This window comes from Nipponia nippon, unplaced genomic scaffold (assembly GCF_047370975.1).
Source record: "Nipponia nippon isolate SJK-2023a ecotype South Korea unplaced genomic scaffold, ASM4737097v1 scaffold_5, whole genome shotgun sequence".
NCBI lineage: Eukaryota > Metazoa > Chordata > Aves > Pelecaniformes > Threskiornithidae > Nipponia > Nipponia nippon.
This window is the reverse complement of record NW_028262369.1, coordinates 96,321,610-96,345,764: the sequence shown is the minus strand read 5'-3', so window position 1 is coordinate 96,345,764 and position 24,155 is coordinate 96,321,610. Positions and strand designations below refer to the sequence as shown.

At 38.7% G+C, this 24,155-nt stretch overlaps 1 protein-coding gene across 14 annotated transcripts in view; it reads left to right on the top strand.

Annotated features, from left to right (window-relative positions):
- The window catches only part of QTMAN (queuosine-tRNA mannosyltransferase), a 186,824-nt gene that overhangs the window by 80,424 nt on the left and 82,245 nt on the right, over positions 1-24,155 (top strand). For 11 of the 14 annotated variants that reach the window (XR_015698760.1, XM_087731583.1, XM_087731587.1 and 8 more), the window contains 2 exons: positions 15,286-15,453; positions 18,315-18,488. The exons of 1 other annotated variant lie outside the window; for it this stretch is intronic. Coding sequence is in view for 12 of the 13 variants with exons in the window: in XM_087731583.1 (XP_087587709.1) it covers positions 15,286-15,453; positions 18,315-18,488 (342 nt within the window). In the remaining variant the exon portion in view is untranslated. Of the gene's footprint in view, positions 1-6,524; positions 6,612-15,285; positions 15,454-18,314; positions 18,489-24,155 lie in introns of all 14 variants that reach the window. 2 more of the 14 variants (XM_087731590.1, XM_087731591.1) reach the window with 2 other exon arrangements.

The following is a 24,155-nucleotide window of genomic DNA, read 5'->3' as shown; positions in this document are numbered from 1 at the left end:
ATTTGTAATGAGCTCTTTTGTCTATTGCAAATACAGATTTTTTTTTTTTTTTTTCCTCCACACAGTAGAGAGGATATTCAACAGCTTGGTTTGTATTGTGTCTTCTTTCAGTGTATTATTTATTTGGTTGACGTGCTAGAAAACTGCGAGCCTAAGAATTAATAAAGGTTATTAGTTACTTTCCGTAATAAAATTAGCTGACCTTTAAATAAGCACATTATATGGGAGATCTCTAAGTGGAAAAATGACAGAATGCATTTTTAATACGGTAGCCATTTCGATTACTAAATTTTACAGGCACAATATAGAAAGTACATGTTGTGATTAAATGTTGCTCTTGACTGTATATTTGCAGACAACGATGGAATAAGTGGAATTTTTGTATTTAAGACAGTATTTAACCCCCCAGTTACAGTTTCTGCCACTTCTTATATTTGGTTGCATTTAAGCAATAGAAAAAACAATGAAGACGCAACCTAATTTTCTAAAAATGAATGTCCTTTGGAACCAACAGCTACGGGAGCTTTCTGTGGTTTTTATTAAGCATGATTATATGCAGATTCCTTGAGTGCTCGAACAGACTGTCTTGGGTTGCTATCAGGGATACGTGATGTAGCTGGTCACATGCAGTTCACTGTATCAGCGTGCTATTATTTATTAATCTTTCCAGTGTCTGAATTTATCTACCATTTTAAAGAGAGACTTGCTATAAAATAGAATATTGCACGTGAATTTTATGTGCACACCTTTTGTTCTTAAGTTGGGAACAGGATATACCTCATTTCCAAAGCAGCTATTAAAGCAGACTTTCTTAATCTTTTTTTGTACCAACACAGGGTTTGTACTAAATAATGACATTATTAATTGTAGCAGTATCTAGAAAAGATCTTATAAAGGCTTTAAGGATACTCTGTATTTTTATGGTTATTTTTGAAACTTTGATAATATAGACAATGATTATATTATGGCTTGGATTTCAGGTGAACTTCAGTACAGCAGCACAAGCAAATCTGTAGTTTTTCAAATTTTGACTAGGTCTTATAGCATTTGTTGAAATCCTTGCAAGATATTCATCTATTTGTAGCATCATATAGGTCTGTCTCCCCATCTGTCTCTGTTTTTCATGACAACGAGGCTCTGGTACATTTTTTTTTTTTTTTTTCCACTTTAGTACTTATTCATTGAAGCCCACTGTAATGCTGTTTCTATCATAGTTATTTGTCCAACAGCTTTTATTGATCATTTGTGATAAAATAAAAGATTTCTTCATAGGGAGAAATTTTAACCAACAATCAATGAATTCAGTTTAATTAGATTTAGTTTTATATGGTAGGAAAAGTAATGTAATCAGAACCCATTTATGTACTATTAAATAAATAAATTACTAACATAATGTGGTGCCAAAATCTAAGGCACATTGAAAAAAAAAATATGTTCTCGCTGAATTATTTTCTTCTAGGCCATATTTATTAAGGAATTCATACAACTTTTATGTTTTAAACGTGAGGGTATGAATCTAAGGTTCAGATTCCCTCCAAATAAATCCCTATTTAACAGGATATCCCTGAGACTTTTTTTTTTTTCAGTGTTGGCAGCCTGACTAAAATAGTCTCATCTGGTTTAACTAAAATCTTTGCATTACTTGGCGGTGGTTTCTTTTGTACGTGGTGCTTAGAGCTCATTGAAGCTCAAACGGTACAGGAAATGCAAATCATGCAAATCATCCTCACGCTGACGATGTACAGTGGCGTGATTGAGCAGCAGTACGTATGGCTCGTGGGCTGACCACATGAAAGAAGTCATTTAAAGACCAGATGAGCCCAAGCTGGGTTAAGTTAGACTATGTGTGAGCTTCAAAGCTTATAGAATAGCATCCTTTTTAAAAATAAATTTATTTTATTAAGAACACCTGCACCCAGTTCTTAAACAGTGCGAATGTGTATAGATGAATGTTACATTAAATATATGCCATACTTAAATCAGAAAGGCAAAATTGTTATTTTTGTGGAAATTCAGGTATGCATTCATATCGGTGGAAGTAGACCACAATCTAATGCACTGCAAAAAAAGTCCACTTCGTGTTTGTTGTACATAAAAGCCCAACTCTTCTCTGCCTCTCAGGTAAAAATGAAAATAAACGGAAGATAAAAGGGAATTTTGTGTGTGCAGAAGGGTTAAGAACAGGCTTTCTTTAAGTGCTTGTGAGTGGAGAGAAGACGGAGGTTGAGTGCTTGCTGCTTCAAATTTCTTGGGCAACTTAGAAAAAAATCCTGCATATTTTTTTTTTTCCCCCCCTATACTTCTGAAGAGCTTTTTCTGTAGTTTCGGGGCTGTATGCTTTCAGTAAAGCTGAGCCCTCGTTGCATTGTGTAACTCTGAACCTCGGAGGTGGTGTGGTTGGGAGAGCAGCTGTGGTGGGAACCCTGGGCTTCATCCAGTGGCTCTTGCGAGATGGACGTGCAAAGACCTATAGGCACAACTTGAGTACCGTCGCCAGGAGAAATTGCTAATAGAATAATAAGCATTTTTCATATTAAACTTGCAATAAAAAGAATATATTTTTAAAGACTTCGTTACCTCTTCTTACTATGGGTAGTATTCAACATGGGTGGCTCTTTTGCTTCTAGTAAGAGTCTTATTTCTGATGAGTGTGGTTTCTTTTTTACAGCCCTCACTCGCTTTTCTGTGGTGTTTGGATGTTTTTAAAAGTTGAGATTCATTCAAATAATGTAACATGACACAAAGCTGGAAAATGTCAATCTTGAACTGTTTCTGTGTAATCTTGCTTAATTTTTCCTTGAAACATTAGCCCTAAGGAGGTCTATGGTGGCACCGGTCAGGACACTGCACTGGTATCACCCTGATGGATGTAATTTTGGCTTGATATTCTTTACCAGTGCCCTGCTGCTCCTTGGTTTTGTCCTTTCTACTAATATCTGCGGTAATTTATCCAAACACAGGAGTAAGAAGAAAGGAAGAAATTAATTTTTTATACTTTATCTACTGGTTTGCTTCTTTCTCATCAAGTCAATCCACAGGTCCTGTGTCAGAAAGAGAGGAGATTTCCCATATATATATATATATATATATTTTTTTTTTTTTTTTTAAACACTAAATATATTCCTTTCTTTAATATCATATATGAAGCCAAGAGGAGCATTTCCCCCTCTTGGTGTGCCTGCAGGCTGGGGCAGCTCCCGCTGTGCTGAGCACGTACAGGTGGTGGTCATAGGGCTCAGCGGGGAGTTCTGGATTCAGTTGGGGCTGGAATGGTTTAGTTCCTTCCTTCTGTGTGGTTTGTTTGTTTATTCATTTCTTTTTAAGAAAAGAAATAAAGGTGAAGGAAGGGATGGCATCCCGAAATCATCGCAAGATGCTGGGGAAAGTAACATGGGAAATAAATACTGTTTTCCTGAGCCAGTTTGTAGAGTCATCCCTTACAGGGGATATTCGTGAGACTTCTGGCACAGGCTTCTGGGCATGCATTTATATGTCCAGCACTCAGTTAGTGTTTTAATAGCAGCAGGAATTTAAATCACAGATAATATTAAATTATCTTTTATACTCAGTGCAAGAAATACCAAGATGCAGGAGCTCACAGAGAAAGCAGAAAAGAAATTTTACTACTTGTATCTATAATAATTTAATGTAATTTAATATCCATTTCAGTGTTTGACAGTAAGTAGAGCTTACTTTAAATATTTGTACCTAAGAGCACAGGGCTGTATAAAGATCTTTGAATTTTGAAGTTAATTTGTTTCTTCCAGCAATATATAGAGAGATACACAGAAAATTAATCCCATATGATTGTACAGCTACCAGTGCTCCAGAACTTTTTTGGAAATACTTTCCAAAGAACAACTCCGGTCATCCTGACAAACAGCTTGAGTAAAGTTTCCTTTTCAGGAGTCTCTGAAAGGTTTTACGTGTAGTCCTAAGGCATTGCTGGAAAAATGTTATTATTTGGTGACCTTCACCAAAACTATTTCACTTTGCTCAGTTTTTTGCAGATGTGAAAGCTTGTCGGCCAGCCACCTCGGACAGATTTTTAGCTTTCTGTGACGGAGAGATGCATGATCTTTTCCTAATAACAAATTAGCTGTTGTCAACAATTTTCCTGACCACAGGTTAAATAGCTTAATTTAGAATGTGGTGCTTCACAGTGTTATGGTGGAATTTCATAGAAGTGCAGAAAATATATATGTGCATGGTATGTATGTGTCGTATATCTGTGTGTGCATGCACGCAAACATATGTGCATATACGTGTACTATCTGTGCCTGAAAATACGATATCTGAAAATACTGAATCACTATGTACAGTCTCACGAAGATAACGTTTTATTTCGGGACATCTGTCAGGTACTGTGGTGAGCAGGGTCCACAAGATATGTAAACGGGGACGTGATCGTATGAGTTGATTAAATCACTAGAATGTGACACTCGCTTATCTTCAACTCCGGCTTGGGCTCCTGAGTTCTCACTGTGGCACTGGTTCTCTTCATGGCCCTCGATAAGCAAACTTTGGCCTCAGTTTCTTAATCTTAAAGATTAGAAAGCATCTAGTATATTCTTCTGACTTTGTTATGTATGACTTCAACCCCAGAGGCGTGTATTTCTCCTGCATGTTACTGGGGAATAATGGGCATTCAGCACTGGATGCTTTATGTAATGATAAAAGGCATTCAGAAGTTTCAAGATACCAGAGTTGCATGTGAGAGGTGTTGGGAAAACATAATCTGTAAAATATCTGGAAGTCTAAAAGTGTTATTATTAGATTATTATTTTATTATTGGATTTTTCCATCTGGGGAAAATCTCAAAATGCTGCAGCGTTGGGGTTCAGTTTGTTGACTCAGGGAATGCATCTGTGTTGTAAAAATTGACTTTAATGTGACTGTAAATGACTAGTGTAGTCGTTAACCCTGCAAAACTCGCAGCCAGGAGCTGGAGACCATTTAAACAATGGGCAAAAGGCTACAGTTTCAGAACTGTGAAGTTCTCTCACAATTTTAGCACATTCTCTTTTTCTTTGAATTCTCTCCTGTGTGTCTCTGCTCTTGCGTTGGTCCTCTGTGTCCCATGCCAGGAGCTCCAAACTGCCTTGCCCAAGCTCCAGAGCTGAGACCTTTTTATTCCTTGTCTTTTGCTGGCGGCATTATAGGTAGAGGCCTGTTATGATAACACGTGAAATAAAATGATAGGACATCAATACAGATTGCACTTAAAATTGTGTTATGTAAATGGAAATAAAACAGCTTATGGTATATGCCAGGCACGATGCAAGTTTTATTTAATAAATATATGACTGAAGGGTTACATTCAATCCAAATGTGCTCCCCTTTGTGATCTTTAGCCATGTTTGTAGAGAAACCTCTCTTAAAGCTTAATTCAGAACAGACAAAACAATTATTTTTTGAAAGTCTGATGAAATATGCTTGGCAGCTTTTGAATTTAGGAGAGTGTTTGTCTCACTTCTTTGAAATCTCACTTCAGTCGGTCATTCAGCCATTTTGGTGTAATCGTTCAAATCTGGTAGTGAGTATGGGCTTTGCTGAGTTAAGAAATGATCTAATAAGAAAGTCTAGTGGCTGAAAATAGTGTGTAATACATGAAGACTGAATTTTTCTTTATTGATACGCTTTTTCAATATTGGTCTACGGGCTGTCCCTACGGTTTTGGTGAAGTGCTGGTTGATAAATATCTCCGTGTAGGTAGGGCTTTGGTCCTCTGGTACTTACCGGTAAGTGGAGCTCTTCTGCAACCTTTTTTGTGGTCTCGGAGACTGAACATCACCTTCTACCTGCAAGAGATGCTGGAAGAGCAATGTTGAATGCCCAGCAAGATGTTGCAGTGGTCACGGTCACTCAGGGCTAGTGAGTACCTCATGTTGTCCCATGCTAATATTTGAGAAATAGTTATGATATTTGATTTTGACCTAAAAAGGCAAATCAGAGAGCCACTGCTCTCCTGGAGGCTTCTGACTAGTATGCTGTGACATACCCTCTCTTCCAATGGCACTTTCTCATTTGGTTTATTACATAGGTATACAGGTCTGGAGGCTCTTAAGCATTAAATAGTCTTATTTTAATTTCTTGGGGAGCTGAAGTGTCACTTTATCTTCTGTCAGTATACATGATCCACCTTTATGCTCCAACGTGTGGCTATTTCTTATAGGAAGAGAAGGGAGAAGATTGGCACCGCACAATGTGGTGTTATAGTTGAACTGTTGCATGAACGCAGAGCAGAAACATTTAAATTCTAGTTCTGATTGCCAGTTCACTGATCGCATTGAATAGTTTGCTCGGCTTATATTATGGCAGGAAAGTTCCCACTATGCCACAGCAACAAATATTATAGAAGTGTGAAGGGCAGTTGTGAGTTGTTGACGGATAAATATTTGCACTTCCCTTATATTTTTCATAATATTTGATTAAGATATGGGGTTTTTTGTAGGTGTATATGAAGGAGTATACACTTTGTGAATATATATTATAATCACTAAGTTATTCCTAATGTTCTGTAGTGCTGCCTGCTCCTGACAAACATCTGATACGGATCATATGCCTCTAAAAAGAGAAGTTCCTCGAGCAAAATATCCTCATGAAAACAGGTTGGAGATACTCACATTCTCTCGCTTGCTCTCACTCGCATGTTACATTTTGGCACGTTGTAGAAGCAGGTAGCATATCTACTACCTGCTGTTGAAAGTGTTGAAGATACTGAATTATTTATTCCATCTTCTGCACTATCCAAACTCGTTTTGGGTAGTTTGACACATCTCGGTCTTCCATATGGATACTTCATGGTGACAGAGTTGCCAGCTGCTCAGGTTTTATGACAGTCTGAGTTTTTTCGAGGACTGTATTAGTTTTCTGGGAAGAATCCTGCTTTTCCTGAGGTCCTCATTCGTAGGCAGCAGTTATGCCTTGGGTTGATACTCCAGAGTGGGAGTTTTTTTCAGAAAATTAGCTACGAGAGCATTAGCTTCCACAAAAATATTTTTTTTAAAGGACTTGATGTTTATAGGTTGTGTGAGATGAAATCGGAGCCACGGGATATAAGAAAAATGTGAAATCCATTTGCTCAGAAAACTAAGTTCCTTCTAGTGATAGTCTTCAAATTTGTAAAAAAAGTGTTTAGATATCAAGGTGCATAAAGCAACATACAAAACAGTCTGAAATGTTTTGGGGCACTGAAATGTAAAACTGCTAACCGATCTGCTAAGAGCCTGCTCATCTTCTCTGCGATTGTCCAAAGTGAGTGGGGCTTCTGTTGTTTCAAAATGCAAGATGTGTAAACCTCAAAATTGGGAGAAGATTTTAAAAGAAAGGAAAATCAGTTGTTTTACTTTGCCATTCATTAATTCGAGCAGCTATTCATATAAACCTTTTTAAGGGAAACTCTCACTGTTTGGGTGAGTCTGTGCTGCACTGAGTTTGATTTCCCCTTCAATGGTATAAATCAACCTTGCTTGCAGTGAGGTCCGTATATCTATGACATTGGCTCTTCTGTGTCATCCTGGATCCAAACTGACACCAGGTGATGTGAAGTAATGGTCCTCAAGGTTTGTTGTTCGGATTTTCTACTGAATAGTAGTGCTGTTTGTAGTCTTAAGACTTCTCCATGTTGCTACAACCTCTTGGATGTACTGCATTTTTCGTGCCAGTCGTTTGACATGTTTGTTTTTTCTCTGGAGTTGGAGAGATAAGATTCCCAATGAAATGAATTTGTAGACTTGAAAACAATAAGTAATGCTATTTAAATGTTACCTAATTGAGTAGAACATCAGTTTTACAAGTCTTTTTCTTTAAAAAGTCTTTTCACTGTGTATTTACCCTTGGTGAATTTGTTGCCTTCAGACATTGTCCTTTCTTTTTCTTCTTACTTTCTTTTTCTTGCTCTTTCGCAGCATGTATTTGAGCGGAGTTAGTCCGTACATCTCATAGACCACCCAGCAACAGCTACTTTTCACTAGTCGGTTATTCCGATTTGCTTATGTTCTGCTCTAATAAGATGCCTTCGCTTCATTATTTAATGCTGACGAAATCTGAGCGAGGACCATGATGTGGATTCATGGCTTTCTCCTTCCCCCCATCACCGCAGCTATAGCTGCTTGGTCTCGACCTCTCCCTTCGTGGAAACAGAGAGGATGATGTAGCCCATGGTGAACAATCTGGCCACTGAAATAAAAATGTGCATCTGTCAGTAATTAATTGAAGCCAAATTTAATTACAAATCAGGGAAAAAAATAGTACCACACATTTAATAAAATTCAAGAAGCTTCAGTACCATTGCCTAAAAACCGAAGCAATCCAGACAAAATACTCCCCCCTCAAACATCTAAAAGTTTTATCTGTGAGAGAGTCTCTTTCAAGTTTACTTCTTGACGTTAAATAGAAAAGTACTTTTGATTAACTCTTTTCACATCCTTTTCGGTGTCTTTTTGAGTTAAAGGTCATGGAAAATGGTGGTGTGTGTTTAAGGCTAGTTCTTAACCAATTGTGTCAGCTGGGGATCTGGCCCCCGAAATCAGATTGTAAGGTTGGCTTGCATGTAAATATTCTGATCATCTATTTGAGATAAAAATTCAGGAAGGAACTGAGAGAGAACCTCAATAATTTAAAAATGAAATCGTGCATTTATGTAACCTCTTGAATATTTTAAAGGTGAGAGATTTGTTGTTACTCGGCTGCAGCCCCATTCTGGTTTTGCTGGATAACATCAGTGAGGTCAGCAGGTTGAGACAGGAGGTTCTCAAGAGCTCTACCCATGGTTCTAACAGGTCTGAAAATCTGGGTGGCATGAGGAGACACGGGGAAGGGTGGGACATGCAACAGTGGAAACTGGAAACGCAGCCCCCTTCTACTCCAGCTGTGTCAAATAGATGTATGCCTGCAGAGAGCTGAGAGTCTTGTTTGGGGTATGGTATATATGAAGAAGGGGAAAATGCGTTTCATTTCTAGGCAGTACGTTCTTTTGGAAAACGTAACTAAGGTCTGTCGCAGTAGGAACAAGAATTTCGGCTATGGTCCGAAATAATATACTGTAAAACAAGGGAGGGAGAATGTATTTTTATATCAAAATATTAAAAAGGGATTGGCAGTATGAGTTCAAACAAGCTATTCATTTCTACTGTATTTTAGTATACAAGACAAACCCCAAATCCGAAACTATTGAACTGGTAACAGCCATGAATATTTATCACTGTGTACTATATGTACATATAGTAATTACAGCAAGAGGAAAAAATATTTTTCTTTACAATTAATATTTGTAAATGTTTATGAAAGTACATAACAAATAAATAAGACAAACACATGGCCTAATTAAGATGAAAGGCATGACAGCCCTTGTGATTTGTTCTGAAAAATAAAGAACGTTAAAATAGTAAGACTTAATTATTTCTGTAAACATTTCAAATTATGCTCTAACTACAAAATCTTAATTTATGATATATATTATATCTATAAGCATTTTTGACATTTGTACATTCCATGTCAAAAAATTATTGTTAATTTATTATTTATTATACTGTATACTGTCATATATTATCACTTATTAGTATTTATTGTTCAGAAATTCAGATTCATCTATTCTTTAATGGGAAATGGAAAAGCATTTTGTATTTGATTGCAATTTGTGTATTTTTGGTCTAGTGGTAAAAATGCAACTTCTGCAAGTTGATCATATAAAAATGTGTATGATGATAAACAAAAATAACGGGTCTGTTTAACATTCCAGGCATTAATAATTCTATTTGATATACAGTTTACATTTGAAAAATAACTTAAAGCCAAATCCGTGGACTTGTCTGAATTGCTGGGTTGAAAGCAAGGAAACTGTATGATGGAGGAAGCAAAGCCCTTAGGTTTGATCTAGAGGAGCTTGAAGACACCTTGGTCTCTGAAGCCCTTGTTTCTTGAGGTGGATATGTTTATGGTCATACCTCTTGTCTTTTCCTTGACCTTTAAGGAGGCAACATAGCCGAGCAGTGTTCAGTAGAATCATAGAATCTTTCAGGTTGGAAAAGACCCTTAAGATCATCGAGTCCAACCGTTAACCCAGCACTGCCAAGTCCATCATTAAACCATGTCCTCGAGCACCACATCTATCCGTACTTTAAATACCTGCAGGGATGGGGACTCAACCACTTCCCTGGGCAGCCTGTTCCAATGCTTGACCACCCTTTTGGTGAAGAAGTTTTTCCTAATATCCAACCTAAACTTCCCCTGGCGCAGCTTGAGGCCGTTTCCTCTCGTCCTGTCTCTTGTTACTTGGGAGAAGAGAGTACTTCTTACCCAGCCGTGCTTGCCTTCACTAGAAGGTGGTTCCCCTCATGGCTCCTGTTATTTGCTATAAAGTTTTGGTTGGTTTCTGATCAACTGGAGAAGATGTAGCCAGCAGCAGTGGCGTGACGGTGTTTGACTGTTATCGATGACGATTTGTTGGGTTGTAGTGCCTGTGTGGGCTCTGGTGGCATCCTGACATCGCGCTGCTGAGTGCACAAGAACCGTGCCCAGAATAAAACCGTATTTGGGGTAAAAATCTGAGGGTTTAAGACTCTGCTGTCTGACATTAGGCCTGCCAATTGATACTTCAGGAGAAAGAAGTGTACTTACAGATACAGTATAATTTGGGGCTTGGCGAGAACAAAGTGGTCAGTGCCTTGTGAGAAGTACGGTGGGATTTGACGCCTCCAAGTGCTCAAGGTTTTAGTTCTAGATTGATGCAAAACCACTTTTCGGCCTCATGCTCCCCTCCTGAAGGCTGGATGAATGTCAATTCAGTCAGTACCATCTAACAAACAGTCTTTTTTTAGTACCTGTATCCCCCTAAAAGGCTCATGTTTGTAGTGATGTCCAAATCTAACTCTGTTTTATCGTAATACTGCACCTGGCAAATGAAGAGTGCTCGTACCTCTTTTCTGGACTGCCAGATCTACACTCATAAACTCATTTTACTGTGAATGTAGTTGTTTTGCAGCAGAGATTTATGACCTTGGATTTCATTCGCAGTGCAGGACAGCCCCTGTTGCTGCTGCAGGATCATACCCTACAGCATTCCTTCTTTTCCAGGGAGAACCGGGTTACTTGTGCTGCGATGCAAACGGAGGCCGCATCCGTCAGTCCTTCATGCTGGCAGAGCTTCTGCAAGACAGAGGGAATATTCTGGTACAAATCAAGTGCTGGTTTAAACTCACTTTGTGCTGTAAGCCTGGTGAATTGGAGAGTTCAGCCTCCATATCCATAGATACATAAATATGCCCTGTGTGGTCTCCCAAAGGGAAGGCAAAATGTGTTTTTAGTTAAGTTGCATGGGAATTTAATTGAAAGATTTAGGGCAATGCCATAAAAGAGTAAATCATGGTTACATGACACGAAGATGATTTATAAAGCATAATAAAAATACTTTAGCACCTTTACTTTTATAATTTGCTTGATATACATGGAAACCTATATTAGTTGTTTTGTCTGCTGGTAATTAAAAAAAGTAAAGGTTTTTATATTTTACCTCTTTTCAGTCTTTTGTAGTAAAATAATGGAGAAGACAGTAGCAAAGGTCAGAGCATTCTCCGGACCCGTCGTGGCTCTGAACCTGCAAGCACGCTCAGCTTCCTTCCCATGAATATTTGTGTGAATTAAGCACACGCTTAACTTAATTCACATAAGTAGTTCCTCAGAAGTCAGAAGGACTATTAAGTGATTCAGATTAAGCACAGGCTCAGTGTAAGACAGGAGCTTGTGTGGATGGTGGCCCTGAAATTTGGCCAGCCTCCAAGGCAGCGATGCTACTGCATGTGTGATGGTCCTGCTCTATGCGAGAAGGTCACTTGTGACACAGAAAAATACTTCGACATATTTCGGAGAGGAGACCTAAGGCATTTGTGTTAGAAATGTCACCTTGAACGCAGGTTTTGTGACGATTCACACGATATTGAAAAGTACTGTATATATTATACGTTGTAGAGTTGATAGGTCTGGATAAGAATACCATAATAGCAGTTGAAATGTGGGGGGTTTTGTGAGATGGTAAGTTAATGATGTAGCTGTTAATTTGAATTTAGCAGACATTTTAAATATAGGTTTCTCTTACAGAGACAAAAGTTGCAATTTAAAGCTCTTTGGTGGTCTAAAAACAGCTTAATTCTCTAGTAGCATAGTAATAAGTACTAATCCAGCTTATACAGTGATTGTAGTATGTCATGTTTGTGAAAGATTGCCTAACTCTGCTTTCTCTGGGTTTTATGTTAATTTTTTTAAATTAAACATAAAACCTTATAACATCTTTATGCTGAGATAAACTGTTCAATTTAACTTGTGCTCAAGCAGCAGCTGTCAGGAATTATCATGTTTCGAGCGTTCTTGCCATCACCTTGTGTCTCTACCTCCCGGATACACTCCCTGGGATGATAAAGCTCACCTTGTTAGGATTTATTACTTAAATAATAACCCGAGGTAAAATGAAAGTTGATGTCACACGGAATGACAACTGACATATAGTTATGTCGCACGTTACATTATAATAAACTTTCCTTTCTTCCCCTTGTAATAGGTGTTAAGTGGAAATACACTCCAGCGTATCCTCCAGTGCCCTGCGTGAGTCCATTAGCCACGTACGCGGCTGCTCTGTGGGCATGTTCGTGGGGACTCGTCCTGTCAGGTGTTATTTAAGCTTATAATGCCAGAGCAATTGGTTATGGCTGGTGGTTAGCAGCTTTTATGCCAGTAAAGAAACAAGGATAAGAGCATCTCGTATTTGTTGGGTTAAATTTTGGAAGTGCTGTGAAGTAATGCAAGTGAATCAAGAAGGGTGTTTTCTTAATGATATTACCATTTAAATGGTTTTGGTATTATTTTTTTCTGTAAGAAACATAAGCAGTGTCATTACTAGCAGTGCTAGTAATCACGACAGTTTTCTCTTGACACTGGGTTATTGATGGGCTGGGCAGTGATAAGCGATCTGCTTGGTGGTTGAGTCTTACCCCCTCCCATTTACAGTGGAGAAAATTTGGGTCTACCTCTCACAAGCTTTCCAAGTTTTTGGCCTTTCTTGCCTTACTAGGAGCCGACCTCCAGCTCCCTCTAATGATGCTATCGAATCCTCTGGTTTGTCTAAGCCAGTACCGCAAACATTATTTTCCTTTCCTGTGGATATAACCATCTCTTTTTCATATTCCTCTCCTAGTTATTCCTTTGTCCGTCTGAGCGAGTTCAGATATTTCAGAGCTACACGGTTTTGTCCAAGCGTAAATCTTGGATCTCATTTCTCGCCGTGCTCCCCGTTGCCCTTTTCTCTCCAGTCGTCATGTTAACCTTGGCACCCCCACTGGCTTCTCTATCCACTCTTGCTTTTGTGCCTTGCTCTCTGCTGCTTCCCGTGTTTTTAATCCCAATGTGCCATCTCTTTTTTTTTTTCCCCTCTCTTCGTTCAAACTCAGCCAAGTTCATAGACGCTATCCTGCATCGATTCAGTTTTCTTCCGAACTCCTTGCAGAAAGAGGTTTTCTGAAAAATCAGTAAAGGATAAGCGGTAGCGCAATCCAGAAGTAGCCAAAATTTTGCCAAGCAACCGTTTCATCTCATTTCTGTAACATTTGGGGTATGTTTTGTCCTGTTTGTGTTTTATTTTGTCACTCTGGTGCCAAACTCACGGCCATCTCGGAGCAGGGGCATTGCATCACCCGTAGGAAGTTTTCCTGCCTCTGCTTTGAGTCTGGCAGCCAGGTCCTTGTGAGGTCCCGAGGTTATTACTCTTCCTGACAAATAAGCGATGACTTATGTAAAACTATTTTTTCCTCTTAGTATGGCTCATAATAAACCGGAGCTCGTATCTTAATTGGCATTCTGCTTGACAGTCCCTTTAGAACGATCAAATATTTGATGAACAAGGCAATAACATTCATCTCTTACATTCGTAAGCCTTTCAGATTAGCATTGACTCAAGTTGATGAAGATGGATACAGGATCTGTTCTCTAGAAAGCGTTTGTTCTGTAGATACAGATTATCTAAGAATGGTGTGTGTTAGCATAGGTGATATTATGATATATATATGTATGGTTATTTGGGGAAGTTCATGAGTTTTAAGGTTGGCAGCCAGGATCAGAAGTTTTTAATATTAGTGATGTCAGTTTGGCAGTAACCTTAAACACAAAATCCATATAAAAAAAGGGAGAAGAGGAATAAAATAGGATAAAGAATAGGAAGAATAGGAATAAAAATAGGAAAAAATAAGAAAGATTTTGAAAGAATTAAGCATTGCATAAATCAGTTCTGAATCTGAACCACTAGAATAGTGGACAGCAAAGAAAAAGAAACATGCTATGTTGAAAAGTAGTTTATTAAAGCTTAATGTTTTATATGTAATAAATACCTGATCTCAATATTTTTTTTTTTGATCCCTTATGATGAGAAATGTCTACGGCTCTGCAGTTCTCTGTAGGTTCAGGATTCAGTTTGCTTGAGAGCAGCGCTAGCCAGGGGACAGGAGATGCTTGCATACCTTTGGTGAAATGCAGTGGCATCTGCCACTGGTTACAGTAGGGTCACGATTTCATATTACATGTTTAAATACATTAATTTTCTGATAGCCTGGTAAGTTATATGAGGTGAAGATAGCAGCTTGTTAGTGCTGTTTGTGCTTCCTTTATATAAACTGAAGGATGTGTGCAGTGTTGTAGACTGGAATTGCAGGAGTGCTACGGCAATACTGGGGTGCAAGGGTAGAAACAACATTTCATTATAGAGGATACCTCATAAAAACATGAAAATGAACCAGAAAAAGGTTGGGAATAAAAAAAAAAAAAGAAAACCAGACCATACTAGATAAGTGCACTGCATAAATCAAAAGGGTTTATGTCATAACATGAACATGTGCCATTCCTGCTCATATATTGAATTTCAGTAGTTGGTTGCATAAAGAAGTAAAGTGTAATGAAACTGGCAAGCAAAGTATTCCCTAGTCAGCCTTATCTTTGTTCCATTTGTCCTTCAGATACAGCTTTTCTTGCCTTTTTCAATAAAATCCATCCAGCTTTTTTTATTTTGCATCTCTCTGTAACCGAGCTGGGAAGACCAATGAGATTCAGTGCTTTTCTAGTTGAGTTCTTAGCAGCTGCTTTTTAAGAGATCAAAACTTCGAATGCTGCTACATGGTATTAAGGCTTAGCTATTGATGTGTCCCTATAGGGGTTATGTTTTTCTTGGGGGGGGGGGGCGAGAAGGGGAAGGGGTGACCCCTGCGAGCATGCTCACAGACAGTAAACACTGCTCTCCTTGTTTTCCAGGATCCTCTTTGCAAGCTCGGTGCTTAACCTGGCTGAACTCGCTGCCCTCCGCCCTGACCTTGGCAAATTGAAAAAGGTCCTCTACTTCCATGAGAATCAATTGGCATATCCTGTCCAGAAATGCCAGGAAAGGGATTTTCAGTATGGATACAACCAGATTCTTTCATGGTAGGTGTTTTCTTGCACCGCTCCATGTTATTTAAGGTGTCCTTCTGTCTACAGCCTTGCAGCATCGTAAGCCTGAGTCCTCCTCCTCTGTATAAATGATGACCCGGTAGCAAACCGAGGTACCAGCAGAGCCCTGAAGAGAGGTTGATAAAAGTGCTGTGGCAGAAACCATCTGCTCTATAAACTCATCTCAATTTCTTGTGTAAAGTCCACCGATGCTATACTGGGCTACCACGGTGTAGCCGTTAGCGGTGCGCGTTTTGACCTGTGTATTGGCCGTAAGCGAGATGCTTCGTTTCATGGATGCTTTGCAACGCTGCAGCTAATCAGCTTTTGCTTGGCCATAGCTTTTACTGCATCCAACTGAAATTATATCAAGGGTTTTAGAGAAATAAACAGAAATTAAAATGTACTGCAGCACTTTTCTTGTGAAGAGAGAGCAGTAAACATACCAGATAAATCCTTATATTTCTTTCATCTAGTATTCAGAAATTGTGCAGTGCTAAAATACCCAAACGTTTTAAAGGCTGCGGTCCTTTATTGTTGCTAAAAACAAATGTATTTCTCGAATCTGAGTTAATGAAAGAAGTTAATAACAGCAATGCTGAAGAGCTTTGTGGTTAGGCACCGTACAGACCTAAGAGAAACAGCAAAACTCAGTTGTTTTGAACTGAAATAAATTAATTTCCATGGCATTTCTCACCTGTCTGTTAGTAGGAGAATTATTAGGAATAAGGATTGAGCATTTTAAGGTGCAAGTTAAGCTTTTGCATCTTTATAATACGAGGCAGTTGATATTGAAATTTCTCAAATAATGATCTGTGTATGCTCTGGCCATTCTGCAGCTTCTTCTGCCACTGCGTTTGCAACATGTTTCGCTTAGCAGTAAAGATGGGAAAGTATAGTGAAAGATCCTTTGAAAACAGAAGCAGCCATTTTCAGATGTTATAACAAAAAAGATGTATTTTTTGGCACCGGGGCAAGGAATATTTTTTTGTATATATATTTTGCTTTATTATGGCAGTTATTTTTCATGTCTGCTGTAAGCTGACAAACATCCTCAAAATATGCATTTTTAAGATAATAAAAGTATCTTCTTTTATTAGGGAAAAAAAGAAAAGATGACTTCTATAGATGTTCCATTCTGTCTCCTTCAGCTTCTAATAGCTTCTCCATGTAATTACATAATATCCGTCTTCCATTTCTGTTGCTGCAGAAACCCCCTTTTTAACAGCAGGTAGAAGCCATCTCCTCTGTGCTGTTTGTAACTGCCTAGTGGTCTTCTGCAAAGACATGCCATCTTCCCATCTTCCAAGTCTGCTAGAAATGTGAAAATGTATCTTTCCAGTTTGCATAGAGATTTTGGAGATAATTAAAATCGGAGTACTTCGAATCTCCAGGTTGGTGCTTTGGATAATTAGGAAAGCGATTTTTTTTTTTTTTTTCTCCCTGGTGTTTCTATAGAGTTTATGTAAAAAAAAAAAAAAAAAAAAAAAAATCACACTTTTCAATGATGGCTGAGATTCCTTTTAGCTGCTCAGGCAGTGATGGTGACGGGATCTTTCTGATTTGCCAGTGATCTGCACAACCTCTAGGAAAAAATTGGGCAGAGATGGCATCGTGTCATCATTGAATCAGTGCAGGAAAGATGACTGGCTCGTTTGTACAAAAATGAGGAGGCCAACGGGTTAAAAACCATAGGTGGGGAAGAGAGTGGGGTTCCAGAAAGCATTTCGGCTCCTGCAGCCTGCTTGAAAAGGATTATTTCTCTCTAATGTTTGGGTTTATTTTCCTTTTCCTGCTGACTCCTGCTGCTTTGGTGAGCAGTGTCAGTTCTTTCTTGACCAGACAGCGGTGAGATGCAGTGAGGATGAATGACAGCCTCTCACCTCAAATATACTTTTCACCAGCCCGGTGACTTATGAACGTGTGTCCTCAATGTATCTTATGACCCATAGGTCTGTATTACAATATATAACATATTGAGAAAACCAACTGGCCATAAAGCATTTCTTACCTCCGTTAGCATTGCGTGTTTGCCAGCGTAGCTAAGATTGTGTCAGCACTTCCAGGATAAACTTCCAGATATTTCAGGCTTTTTGATAGCTTCTCGTTTTCTCCAGGCTGACTCTAAGCAGAGAAAGAATACCTACGTTATCATTTAACTGCATCTTAAAATTATTGCTCTGGTTGATTTTAAAACATAGCAGTAAAGAACAAAATGTTGCATTAATGTGCCAGATTTTTTCGCACTTTTTTTGGTACTGTGTACAGACCTTATTATATGTTACATTTAGTGAATATACTTTTAATCAGGATTACGTATGCATAGGTTAAAATAGCATTCTGTTTCTCTAGTATCCTGCTACCCGACATACGTGGTCAGTCAAAGGTAGGTTAACCAAAGGTAAGTTGTCCTTCGGTGCGAAGGATTATTTCTAAGGAATCTTCATTTTCTTCCAAGTTTACGTCTACAAAAGTCATATTACAATGGGCTTTATCTGTTTATAATGCTTTTAAGAGATAATGTCAATAATATTATTCTTACCATTTTATGAATAAAAAAATGATCCACAGCTAGAATAGGATGTGCTCCTTTAGATTAATAGTAGTAATTTATTACTTAGTTAAAAAAAAAAGTTAAAAAATTTTTCAAAGCGTGAATAGACAGAAATCAAGGCATTTCTAATTAAGGTACGTATGCTAGTCCTAATTCATGGGAAAAGGCTGATTTTAATTAGCATTCCACTTGCACTTTTTGTTTGTTTATGAGAATATGTATCCTATTTCCATTGCATTTAAAACAATTCGTTTCCTTTTGCAGCATCGGTACATTCATTAATCTTAACCACTTTTTACAGTTTGGTTGCTGATGTTGTGGTGTTCAACTCTGCTTTTAATATGGAATCGTTTCTTACATCCATTGGAAAATTTATGAAGCTGATTCCTGACCACAGACCTAAGGATTTGGAAAAAATAATCAGACCGAAGTGCCAAGTTCTTTATTTTCCAGTCAGGTTTCCTGATGTGAGCAGGTCAGTACGTTTTCCACGAGATAAATTGCCTCCAATCTGTCAAAACTCTCTATTTATGGTGACGTCCTAACTAATCAGCTAAAGCATCATTAATGAAAGAGTTTGATAGTATGCAAAATCCCCTAATTGATAAATGTATTTCAATAATCAGAAGCTATTCAGGCAGCGTCTGATCTGCCGAGCCTGTCTTTAGTGCGTGTCGTACAAACTTGCATCGTTCGGGATCAGTGATTTCCCACTTGTTTTAGTGATTTCCCACTTGTTTTAGTCTTTAAGGAGTGGCCTGCTCCTCATTTCTGTATGTATTTGTACAGGGGAGGTCAAGGAGGAGAAAGAAATGCTAGAGAAGAGTAAAAGTGATAAGCCTAGAGTCAAGAAGCTATATTTCCCTTGGTGCATTGCAGTGGGATTTTATTCCCTCTTCCCTCCCCTACCTCTTCTTTTATTGCTTTCCAGGTAGGTGAAAAGCATCCCCGTAGCAGGGAGCGGACTTGCAGATGTTGGCATTAGCTGCAGCCGTAGTTGCTCTTCAGTCTTCCTCGGTTACTCTGAAGGACGTTTTTTATTACCCTCGTTTCAGAGCCCGTCTTGAAATTAGCGGTGGGTTATGTGGCTCAAAGGGAACATTCGCTAGATCCTTTTCACTTTTGATTAAACCTGGCACAATTGTTTTTCCTGTTATAAGGGACTCTCCTCCTGCCGAACAGGAACTTTGCTTCAATGGGACCGGTACTAAATAGAGTATGATTCTGCAATTTGATGATGCTCTTAAAACAGCGCGATGCTGGGTACATTTTTTTGCTGAAATAAGGATGGAAAGCACTGGAATGACTCTGCAAGAGTCCGGCTTTTGATCTGATAATAAGTTCTGGCCACACTTGAGATCTTTGTCCCTGACCATGTGGTACTTAGAGTTATTTTAAAGGCTAAATATACATTTCTGGTAGTTTGGGGTAGAGAGATTTTTCGTACAGGAGCTGAGGTCGTGCACTCCATTGATGTTCATGCTGCAAGGTTTGCATTTCAGTATCTCGTAAAACTTTATATTGTAAAGCACTGATGCCAATCATTTGAAAATCAATGTCTAAAGTTAATTCTTTAAGCCTGTGTTTTTTGGCAAGTGGGTTAAAATCCTCCAGTGTTTCTTAGGGACTTGGCTGCCTGGATGGCAGTGGAGATCAGTACCTATATATCTTTGAGGATCTACTATTGCTTCTTAGAGACCATGTTTTTCAAGAGTGAGGGAATGCTGTGAATGCTTAGCATATTTGATATCGAGCCATTTTAAAAGGGTCTCGTGGTTTTTAGCATACACTAGGAAGTCATGTGGTCCAAGCCTAGTTTTGGAGATGAAGTTGTGATAACCCTGTCTCGTATATTAAATCAGCTCTTTTGGACTTGTCAGCCCTGGCAGATGGGGTCAAACGAGACCTGACAAATTAGTCTGAAGTCATACGCACGGTGATCGTTTGTCCAAAGCAGAAGGTGATTAGGTGGGTAAAATCAGTCGTCTGCTACCCAAACTGATCAAGTGGGAAGATCCCATTTTACTGAGTGCTGCTCTTAACGGCCTGCTCTTGTATTAAATCTCATCTCACAAAGCAGGACACCTTTCCCGTTTTTATTGTGGTGGTTCCACTTGAGATTATATCGAAAAGCTATTTGCAGCAGTGGTGGACAAAATTAAGATTTCACAAACAACTGTGTGACTGTACAAATTTCTCAGCAGAGTTATTGGAAACACAGTTCTAGTATTTCTAATATCTATTTTATTCAACAGCTAACTCTAGATGCAAGTTTGGGCTTTTTTTAGACAAAGCCCAATACTGTCACAGAAAAAAAAAAAAAAAGGCAGAAGAAAGGACTGCTTCTGCATAACTCTGAAGTTCGTTGGGTTTTGACCTTCAGCTGCAGCCAGTATTTACTATATCTTTACAAGATCATGTTTTAAGTAATGTTGAACGCACCTGTGGCAATTGAAGGCTGTTTTTTAATTTTGACTGTATTAGTATACTGACTGAATGGAGATTGAGGAGAAAAAGGTTAAGAAAAATTGTGGCCAAGCTAAAATTTATAAAGCAAGCTCTTAGCCCAGAGTGTTTTTCAAGTTATTTTCAAATGGTAATTTGCTTTATCCAAACCGAACTCATACAGTGTAAGTAAGTGATTATTTGCATGACTGACAATCATTTCAGTGCCTGCAGTCTTTTTAAAATGCATAATTTTGCTGAGATGTTGGGAAAATATTTAAAATTTCTGAAGGCAAAATAACCAGGGTGAATTTTTTTTTTCTTTACTTTGACCTCTTTTATTTTGCATGTGAACGTCTCAGGTTGCCTTTGTGTCTTAAACGTAATCTTCATTTGGATTTGGCAGAGAGCTGATTCAAGAAATCATCCTCACGCATGTGAAGGTGATCTTTTTGAGATTATTTTAGATTAATATTGCAATTGTAGGGCAAAATAAAATATATCTGACCCTTGATCAAAACCAGAGTAATAAAGAAGCATGTCACATGAGTTAATCCTGTAATGTATCTACCTTTTAATGTAATTACTGTAGATGATGGGTATACAAACTAGCACAAGCAGCATAGTAAATGATCACTTAAGAATGAAGGTAAAATGATGAAGGATACTCTAGGAAATACTTGTGAGTACTACTAGAGGTACCATTATACATAGGTGTAATGTGTATTTAAACACATTTCAGATGGGCATCTAATCACTGCTTTTCTACTTGTGAGAGGAAGTTATTGATGCTTTTTTATAAAGATTCTTCTTTTTAATAAATATTTGGCATAAGGGCACATATTGGTGTTCCCAGAGCAAACAACCAGACTGTGGTCCTTATCTGACAATGAGAAGAGATGAAAGGATTTGAGGATTTAGCAGAATAAGAAATTTACTGACCTAATCCTCCTGTTTTCTGGTTCTGACGATGACTAGCTTCCATATTGCAGCCTGTGGTGCCACAGCTACTCCGTGTACGTTCATCCTGTATAATTTCTGACTTTGAATTCTCCTCTTCATACATTCTGATGAAGTATATTATGTAGAAAGACATATCGGAGTACTTCTAAGCTTGGAGACAAAAGCCCCTCTAAGTTAAGGCTGTCACTTCATAGTGCGTAGGTATCGCAAGGGAGGTAGACCAGTAGCTGATCTTATGTGCCATATGTGCTGTGTATCAGACTGGGGTTTTATAGCACAGTGAATTAAATACATTGTATTTCACACTTATATTGTCATTGGCTTAATTTCAGTATATTTTCTATTGTAATGCAAATAAAATCCTAGGGTTTTTTTCTATACAATCAATAGAGTTTATTTTGATATAATCTGTTACCACTTTTGCACTGGAAAACTGTGGACCAGGAAGAAAATTCCGCTTCTGATGATGTTGTCTTTGGTACTCGCATCTCCATATGCCAGCAGACCCTGCTGGAACACCTCTGGAAGGTCTTTGTTGCTATTTTGTATGAATTCCCTTGGCCCATCTGCATCCATACTCTCTGTGACAGCAAAGCGGGGTCAGAGTAGGTACTCCTTGGAATTCATTTCAATGCAAATTGTAATACAGATTTTGGTTATTACTACTGTTCCTCTGATTGTAGTATATCTTTATTATTAGCACGACGTGGTAGAAAAGGAAGATGTTTTTATAAGCAAGAATGAAGTAATGTTCCTAAGAGCTCAAAATGCACATTGGACTAAGGTGGAATAATATAAAAGAAACATGAGAGGATGAGGATTACAGCAGAAAATAAAAATAGCTTCTTTTAAGTGGAACTTGTTAGCGAGTATCTTGTACTATCTGCATTACACTATAACTAAAAAATATAAAATCAAATGGTTGAAAATGTCCCGTTAACTGTACTAAGTTATAAAAGCAAATGAAGAAAGAACAGTCTAAAAATCTTTAATTCTACTTCAAAATGTGTAAGAGAGGCAGCATTTGCCAATTTAGAGAGTACTTTAGGGCCAGTCAGGGGAGTTCCTGACTAAACCAGAAGTTTAAAAGACGCCGACAGTATCTCTGCTACAGAAACGTGACTGTCACATGTGTGGGAGCCTGTTTTGGGGAAATAAAAAAAATCGCATCACTTGGATGAGGCTTGCAGGGCTGAACTTCAGACCTCTGTTTAGATAACCAAGAGGCTCCCCCTTCCTCTGTAGTCCTAACGCCATACAGTGGCTTTGCTGTGCTGGAAAAATACAGATGTCAACAAGCAAGGAGAAACTTGAATCCACAAGAGCCCAAAGCTATAGATGGGCACTGGGGACGTGTCTGCATTGCACAGAGAGATGCTCAGCAGTGGTACCCAAGTGAGCTCTAGTGAACTGTCTTGCATACGGGAAGCAGTATACCTTAGAAGGGCCATTTTTGGCTAATTAGCCTTCCAGTGAAATAGCATATATTAGTTTAGGTGGAGTACTATGCTAATGATAGTGATTCTGGTACTGAGGCAAGCTACCGCCTTTGGTGATGGCTCAGGCATCTCTGTGGTGCGTCGTGCTCTTTCTGGTAGGCATAGCCTCCCTGCCACCACGGGTTATGGGTAGTTAGCATAATTAGAAAATGCCAATAGACTGCTCCTACCTTGAGGCTTGCTGCTGAAGAATTGGGTGATGGAAATTACTCCCCTGAATGTCTTTCCCCCTCACCTGCCGCAAGCAGGTATTGAGGGTTGGTGTTGGCACGCTAAGAGTTATGCAACAAGCACAAGGGATGCTTTGAAGATCTGGGACACAGCACCTATTGGGAGGAAAGTGCAGTACTGGCTTAAAAGGGACATAAAATGGAGTCTTTCAGTTCTGGAGCCTTTGGCAGCAGGTCGGTTACCTTCTGCATCTCTGGGATAAGTGCGAAGTGCAGGTAGCCGCATCTACTGCGAGGGGTTGGCTGGCTGAATGAAAGGTGCATCAAACATCCGTACGCAGTGGTGCTTTTGTACGTGATGCTTCCTTCCACGTGTGCATTGTGTGCCATCGGGGAGGCTGGGGGATGATGCAAGAGTTTCCATTCTCTCTCTGGATTGCAGCGGAGTAGCTGTTGCCCCAGCCTGGTCTTCCAGGCAGAACATGCCTGTTTTATCCCCAAAATCTCCCCTGAACTCTCCAGCAGCAGCAGACTGAGAGTGCCCTCCTAGAGGAGGGCCTGGCTGAACAGTCTGCTGGGATGTATTCGTTTTGCAAAACTTTCTAAAAAGTAATTTCTTCTTATCTATTCAGGGACAAAAATAGTTTTACTGACTCTCTTTTATCTGTCGTATAGGTATTCCACTAAACACTATCATAATAACCATTTAGTCTCACAATAGCTCACAAGGATACTTAAGCAGAATTCTCTGTGCAACCTAGTTTTTTATTATGTTGGGTACTGCTCATGTTGCATACAACACATTCCCATAAAACTTGCATTTTGTATTTACAGAGAAATTTCTCTGGAGAGTTAAGGTCTTGTAAAACATTCTTGTTCTACAGCATGAACGAATTATTATACTCCAGGGCATTAAAAGTGAAGTGTACTGAAGAAAAGAATTTTTTCATTAAAATGCAGTTTATATTGATAAAACAGATTACTAGCATTTGATGAAATGTGAAACTTGGATCTACCCATATCGCTAAATCGCCAGTAGGTTTATTTTGGCAAGAAGAATAGTAT